An 8193-nucleotide genomic window follows, 5' to 3' on the forward strand; every position below is an offset into this window, starting at 1 on the left:
CAAACTGGCTAGGCTCCCGCAAAGCCAGCACATTACGTAGGATCAAAACCCCGTGCCATTGTCCTTAGCTTCTCATCAGTCCTCATTGTTCGCCATGTTCAGAGAGACCAGTTATATCCCATGCTTTTTCCGTCACAGTCCAGCTGGCCTTGGTGAGCACTCCTCCATCATTGCATATATGCTTGATGTATTAAGCTTTTAAAAAAGACATAAATATGCATGTGTATTTCGACACAGAATAATTATGACTGTTCACCTGAAAGCTATTTGCTGACACCTGAGACAGCTCATTTAAGATTTTGCTTTCCCCACAGAGCACTGAAATCCTTAGGTTGTGGCATGGATGATGTTTTTACACTGTTTCTGCCAAGGGGTAAAGAGGGAAGCCATGGTTATATCACCTTTGACAAGTTGGTGTGGCTGGAGCTATAGTAAAACATTCCTTTTGGAGTTAGTTCTGGCCTGGCCAAGCAAATAATGCTTCCTTTTAAGAACGCTTTGAAAACCTCTTGTTCTTTTTCTATTTAATGTGAGGGTGGGATTCAGCTACTATAACAGAAAGCCGAAGTCACAGTTGGCTGCTGGGTCAACAGCATAGCACATATTTATGGTTGCACAGCCCCGAATGGCAGAATGCCAGAACAGCAGTGCTCAGGAGGCTGTGAGGCAGGAGGATTCTAAGTTCAAGGTCTGCCGAAACCCTGTCTCAAAAAAGGAAGGTGGGGTGTTTCACTTGCTATCAGAACAGGCATACTATCCTCTTAAGAGTTTACCAAATTGCTGAAACCAGTGTTTGCAAAAGAGAAAAAGTTGATTGGTAATAGGGTCAAGCAAGGAGGCAGGGACCCAAATCTCAGATCACTTCCTCTCCCAAGACCAGGATTTGAGAGTATATGGGCTATAGATGGTGGTGGAGGGCATAGGGGAAAGATAATCAGAGGTGAGGTGACCCTTGCATGCATCTTCCGACTTCACGGCTCTTCCAAGACGCATGTTCAGGATGGCATTGTGAGCATGATCTGAGGGTGTGATTTTGCCTTCTTACCCTAAAAAGTCTCTCACCAGACATCTGCACCAGCCCAAGTGAATAGTTGGTAATTTCTATAAAATCACCTCAAGCCCGTAAAAAATAATCTAAGCAGCTGTTAGTCCCTGTGACCTGTACATCAAAGATGTTATGTAAGTCACGCTAGGGGAGACTAATAACGCACTGCCCATATGGGCGACCACCAGAAATGGTGGGGGTTTTTTTGTTTTTGTTTTTGTTTTTGTTTTTTGAGACACAGCCTCTTTCTGTAACTCTGGAATTTCCTATGTAACCTGGGTACGCCTTGTACTCAAGGCGCTCTTCCTGTCCCAACCTCTCAAGTCCTGGGACTATGTCCATGAGCCACCATACCCAACACAAAATTGATGGTTTTTAAAATCGTGGGTGTGCTGACACATGCTTTGAGCACTAGAGGGGTGGCTCAAAGCAGGAGAATCGGAAGTTCTGCTACATAGTGAGTTGGAGGCCATCTTCAGCCAGTCTGTAAACAAATCAAAAAACAACTAGAGGTTGGGGGGAGACATAAAGTACAGAAAGTTGGCCAGTATAACTGAGCCTAGGCCAGCCGTGTTCATCAGATGGTGGTCGCGGTCAACACTAGGATTCTGCTCTCTCACAGAGTGTTAGAGAACTCAGTCTTGTTATTTTAAGAGTCCTACTCTTAACAATGGTTCTTGAGTCCTTGAAAGATGAGACTTGGGCTTCCAAAGATACATACTTAGAATTCTAAGGCCTCTTTTAATAAACACCCAGCAAAAGAATGTAGTCCATCTAGCCAGAGCTCCGTCTTATAAGCAGTAGACTGAAGTAGGCATTGCCCAGGCTTTTGGTGACAAGTGTGATCTCCAGAGACACAGCTTCCTTCCATCTGCAGGCTGCTCTGCCTGATCTCTAGCTTCCCTTCTCTAGGTCTGTCACAGTCCAGTGCAGCAGCAGGAGGGAAGGGGTAGCAGGAGGCCTCCCAGTTCAATCAGCTCCCACTCAGAAGTCCTCTGCCATAAGGCTCACACTCCTGCTTGCATCTCACTGGCCAGAACTTGGGTCACATGCTCACACCTATCTACAAAGAGGGTTGGGAATTGTAGTCTTTATAGCTCTGTGCCTTGTTCTGAGCTCCAAATCTGATTTCTGCTTCTAAGGGAGAAAAAGGAGAGTAGGCATGGGGAAGGAAACTAGGGGCTCTGCCTAGTGTGTCATCAAATACTTCTATATCATTTCAACAAAAGAACGTTAAATACAATTGCTTTGAGATTGGCTCAGGCCCCAGAGAAGTAACCAGTGAAGTCCTCAGGAGGCAGAACAGCGAAAAGGAGAAGTGAAAGTTACTAAGGTATTCTAAAGATGTGAACAGCGCTTATAGAAAAACATTTATTTTAGCCAATACTTATTAGTGCTAGTTATAGCTAGGAGCTTTCAAAGAAACTGAGTCATGATAACACAAATCTCCTTAGAGTCTTTTGTAGTAGAAGGCCACTTGTTCGTTCCCGGCTGCCCAGACTGAAAAAATTACACAGAAACTATATTATTTAAATCTCTGCTTGGTCAATCACTTAAGCATATTACTAGCTATCTCTTATATCTTTGGTTAACCCATTTCTATTATTTTATATTTTACTATGAGGCTCGTGACCTACTGGCAAGGTTCTGGCAGGCAGCTTGTATCTTTTTTCTCTGGTGGCGCCATGGCTTCTCCTGATTCCACTTTCTTTCTCTCAGCATTAAGTTTAGATTTCCCTGCTTAGCTCTACTCTGCCCTATCACAGGCCAAGGAGCTTCTTTATTCATTAACCAATAAAAGCAACGCATATACAGAAGAACCTCGCACACCAGTCTTTGGCCCAAAAATGAGCTTCAAGGGGCTCACAATTGCTAGATGATTACACATCTGAACTTGGGGCCTCCTGAATGTAAGAAAACATTCCATCCCAACCCCAGCATAACACTGGGTGATATGAGCTAACTTTATGGATAGGCCTGGGAAGGGAAATAAGGAAAATGTATTAAAGTCAAGATGCAGTCTCTGAGGGCACAGCTGGCTCCAATAATCCACTCCTTTGAATTTCATCTCATCTTCTAAATTCCTATCACATCCTGTAGCTTGTCAGATTGTGGATCTTCAGTGGAGTGGTCACTTCTCCAAAGCCCTGTCACTGCACATAGCTCCATGGAGAGCCAAGTCTTCACGCATGAGCCTTTGGAGGACATTTCAATTCCCAAACCCACAGCATTTCTCATCTGCAGAGTGGGAGACAATCCCTAACTCACAGGGTTCTTGGTAGCTGTTAGGATTAAGGAGTTTAAGGCTGGGGAGATGGCTCAGTACTTAACAGGAAAATGTGAAAGCCGGAGCGTGGATCCCTAGAAATCATGTAAAAACTGGGTATGACAGCCTTGGAAAGAAAGAAACAGGGAACTACCATGAACAAGCTACCTAGAAAAACTAACCATATCAGCTAGCTCTGGGTTTGATTGAGAGACCCTGCCTCAAAGAATAAGGTAAAAGTGATCAAATATGATTATTAACACCAACCTCAGACTACCACATGCATATATATACAAAAGCCTATGCACAAAATAACTAATGCCACGCACACTTGCACACACTCACTTTCACACTCACACATATATACACTCACATACAAACTCTCACACATGCTTACACACACTCACATACATTCACACACACAAACACACACACTATCACATGCACATACTGTAGGCAGAGTTTTCCTGTCCTAAAGCTGCTCTCAAATAAACACACTAAGGCTTACATTAACTATAAATGCTCAGCCAATAGCTCAGGCTTATCACCAACTAGCTCTTACATTTTAAGTTAGTCCATACTCCTTATTTATACTCTGCCACGCAGAGGTATCTTTATTAGTATGGCACATTCATCTCCTACTCCTTCTCCATCTGGCTGGCAACTCCAGATTCTGCCCTTCCTCATCCCATCTTTCTCAATTAGGCTTTCCCACCTAACTTTATCCTGTTTGGCTATTGGCCAGTCACCTTATTTATTAAACCAATCTTCTCAGTGGATGAACCCCTCATGGTCTTGTCTTCCTTGCTCATACTCTCCTTCCACTCTTCAACTGGATCTTGGGAGCTCAGTCCAGTGCTCCAATGTGGGTCTTTGATACATTGTTTTTAGGACTACTGAATCTTTTGCCTTAAATTCAAATGGCCTGGGCCGGTGAGATGGCACAGAAGGTACAGGAGCTTGCCTCCAAGGCTGGTGACCTGAGATCAGTTCCTGGAAGCCACAAGGTAGAAGGAGAGAACCTACTCCCACAGGTTGTCCCCTGACCTCCGCACATGAGCTGTGACTCAAGTACACATACGCATATAAGTAGATAGACGAAGGTAGGTAGGTAAGTAGGTAGAGAGAGGCAGAGATGATAGATGAATGGATGGATGGATGGATGGATGGATGGATGGATGGATAGACAGACAGACAGACAGACAGATGATTGGCAGATAGATAATAGATAGATGACTGGTAGATAGATAGATGCATCCATACATGTATAAATGTAATAATGATTGGTAGGTAGGTAGATAGATAGATAGATAGATAGATAGATAGATAGATAGATAGATCCATACATGTATAAATGTAATAATGGCAGATAGATGGATAGATAGATAGATGCATCCATATATGTATAAATGTAATAAATTTTTGCTTAAAAATCAAAGGGTTCGCTAAAGTGGTTGAAGTCATTATTTTGGGCAGGTTGAAATTCCATGAAACTTCCAGGTTTCCACGACCAACCTTAGTGTGGTGAAGCCCTTGGATAGCTCTGTGGTGCCCGCTTTTGTTGAATGGTCCCTTTAGCTTAGGATCTCTCTTCTCTCCTGGCCGGGTTCAGCAAGACTGATAGGAGTCGTGGATTCAGCTGTCTGAATTCTGGGCATTAGCTATACCGTGCTTGTTCCCCAAACATTCATCTGTACCGGAGCTTGCCCAGTGTTTATTGAGAGCCGTCAGTGGGCGGCATGAGGGATGAGGAAGAACACTCAACCTAATGAGCTGGAATTTGGCATGCCTCAGCTTAATTCATTGCCAGCAGCGTGCAGAGAAAATGGAACAGAAAGATCTGTGGTGTTTTCTGCTAGCTTGGTTATTTACAGGCCGTCACAAGAAAAGAAAGAGCTCACTTCCTTGTTTTCCTCAAGAAAGAGCTTCCTGAAGAACTTTCTAGATTATCCCCATAACTATGCACTCTTCAGGCCAGGTAGGTCAGCACCAGTGACCCCTGCATTTAAGCCCAACAGCAACTTTTCCAGGACAAAAGCCAAATTCCTAACCAAGCAAACACAGCCCTCACAGTGTGGACTAGCCCGTGTCTCTCTCTCAGGGTACCTCCCATCTCAAAGTCCCGCCACACACCACCCCTCATCAGTTCTGGACTAGCTCTCAGTTCCTTGAAACCCTGCCACCTTCCCATTGCGTGACAACTTTGCCTGTATTAGTTTAGTTCCTATCTTCTCTGTGTGACAGATTCCTACAATATTTTAAGAGCCATGCTGAGCACAGGGGCACACACCTGTCCAGCACTGAGTTGGAGGTCAGCCTGGGCTACATAGGAGAGCCTTTCTTAGGGTCTCAGGCCAAAATGCATCTACTCTTTGAAGGTCACGGTGACACCTATAACTGTGGCTCCTCCTTATTTTCATCAGTGACACTGGAGGAGAGATTTTTATTCCCGTTTCCCACTTTCTAGATGAAGCCCTTGAGACTCTTAGAGGTTAGCTCACCTGCCTATGGTCTCAGAGCAGGATAGGAAGGGGTAGACAAACAAGCAAGGCCTGCAGGATTCAAGAACATCCCTTCTGTAAGGCTTAGGTCTGAAATGTCCTACAAAACCTTGTGCACAGACACGTAAAGTAACTATTGCAATCCTCTCTTTCCACAGAGGTGAGCGACATAAAGTGTCACAGCACTTCTGGGGATATCATGATCCCTGTAAACACAGACTAGGTCTGGAATAAGTGAGCTCTAAACAACACAGGTAATTGCTGACTTTAGTATTTAATGTCACCCAGGAGGTGTGTTCCCTGAGTTCCTAAGATACCCATAAGAGAGCTTTCAGCTATGCACAGATCCATCCTGTCCCTCAGAACAGAGCAGAAGGCCAGCATGGAACCTTCCAGATCACTATCCACTCTCCCATCCAGTATTTCTTTGCTTCCTAGGGAAATAGGAGAACGTAAGTTTTAAGGCGAGATACAGGTAGTCTGGAGCCTAGGTTCAGTCCTTGAACATATTTAGACTTCTCCAAGCCTCAGGGTCCTCGTTTGGCAAATGAGGAAGATAACAGTTGTTGAGGCAGAATGAGACCACGCCCACAGCAGCTGGTGCCATCCTGACAACAGTGGGTTCTGAATAAACAGCATCCATAACTAGCTCTATCTATCATATGGATTCTTTCTCATGCGTGACTCCATTGGGGATTGAAAATATTCTACCCAAGAATGTTTCCTCTCTAAATGATGGATCCTGGGGTTATTTTACTTTCAAGGTTAAAGGAATGAAACATAACGGCAAAGTACCAACCACATAAACAAATCTTTGCTCCGTTTCTGTCATACGGCGCTGCTTAGGTGACTGCCATGCATAGTAGGCAGAGTCCTGACTCATGCTCCCCTGTCCCTTATTCTAAGGATTGCTTTGTCCAAACAAAAGGAAGGCCTGAACCCAGTGGACTTTGCCAAAGGCAGATCCCTTATTAGACTACTAGGCAAAGACCTGGTGCTTCACTTGCAAAGATTCTGATTAATCCATTTGGGGTGTTATTTTTAAACTAAACCTAATCTTACCATTTTACCAATAAAGACTCTGGAGTCAGATGCTGGGGTGAAAACCTGCTAGCTCAGAGAGGCTGAGAAGCCACCCACTGACCTTCCTCCTTAGCCAATGTCCCAGAAAAAGTGAGGTTCTGTTCAATAGTCCCAAACCAAAAAGGCTGCCAAACTCAAAGTCCCTCCCTCCTACTTCCTGCTTGTTTCTCTGTTTCCCTGTCTCCCTCTCTCTATGGCTACTTCCTATCAACTTGTCACTGGCTCCACTTCTTGATCCATGGTTGATCTTATTTAACTAATGCAATCTCAGGGTTCACAGTATGATCAAATATCCTGCAACAGGGTGTGGCCAAGACAGCAGTAACTTTAACCTAAGCTCACCTCACGGTCTGTGCAGTTGAGAAACACTGTTCTAGGGAAGTGATACCCTAGACATCGCTCCTACTCAGAAGAGATGCCAGGATAGGTGATAGCACTAATCTACATGACTGGTATTTTTCCAACTTCAAATTTTATCAGTTTAACTCTTGAGAGCAACTTGTTGTGCTTGCTTATGACAGTAAATGCCTTATGAATGTGGCCAGAGGGCTCAGTGAGTAAGGATGTTCTGTCACCTAGTCTCCTGACCTGAGTTCTAGCCCTAGGATAGCAGAGGAAGAATTTTTATGTGGTGGAAAGATTAGTTAGGTAGCACATAACACAACCCAGAGCAAAGCCAGAGGCCAAGCTTAATAGCTCATGCCTACGATGCTAGTGCTCAAAGGGCTGAACTCCACACTCACATGAGTGTGTGCGTGCACACATACACACACACACACACACAAATTTTTTTTAAGTAAAACAAAAACCCCACTCCCCCCCGCATGACATCCCCCCATGGATGAGTAAATTTAACAAAACGTTTTGTTTAATGCCTTCTCATTTAAGGCGTGAGTGGCATGTAATAGGGTGTGGCCATTATTATTGCCATTGTGTGTGTTACTTTATGGGACCTTCAACAATTCTGACGCCTCTCTTCTCCACTGGACTTTATGATTTGCTTTTGGTTGAGTCTCAAATGAGTGATACGAATGTGTTTTGTTCCCAGGACAAACTCTGCAGCATCTCTCCCCAAACAGACCTAAATTCAGGGATCTCCCTCTCACTCGGAACAGCCTTGCACCTCTGCCGGACCAAAAATGTAAGCACTCGCACCCCCCCCCCCGTGCGTTCTCCACAAGCACTAACACGTCTAGACAAACACAGCAGCACTTCACTGCCTGAAGTAGCTGAGGTAAGTGTTAGAAGTTACCTGAAAACATAGGCAGCAGTAGTGCTCACCACAGCAGATCTATCTC

General features: G+C 44.4%; 1 protein-coding gene across 3 annotated transcripts in view; it reads left to right on the forward strand.

The window, feature by feature from the left end:
- Positions 1 to 8193, forward strand: part of Ankrd55 (ankyrin repeat domain 55) — an 85076-nt gene that overhangs the window by 73844 nt on the left and 3039 nt on the right. For all 3 annotated transcript variants that reach the window (XM_026783765.1, XM_026783767.1, XM_026783766.1), the window contains one exon: positions 7944 to 8036. In XM_026783765.1, coding sequence (XP_026639566.1) covers positions 7944 to 8036 — 93 coding nt within the window. The remainder of the gene's footprint in view (positions 1 to 7943; positions 8037 to 8193) is intronic.

Source organism: Microtus ochrogaster, chromosome 19 (genome assembly GCF_000317375.1).
Source record: "Microtus ochrogaster isolate Prairie Vole_2 chromosome 19, MicOch1.0, whole genome shotgun sequence".
NCBI lineage: Eukaryota > Metazoa > Chordata > Mammalia > Rodentia > Cricetidae > Microtus > Microtus ochrogaster.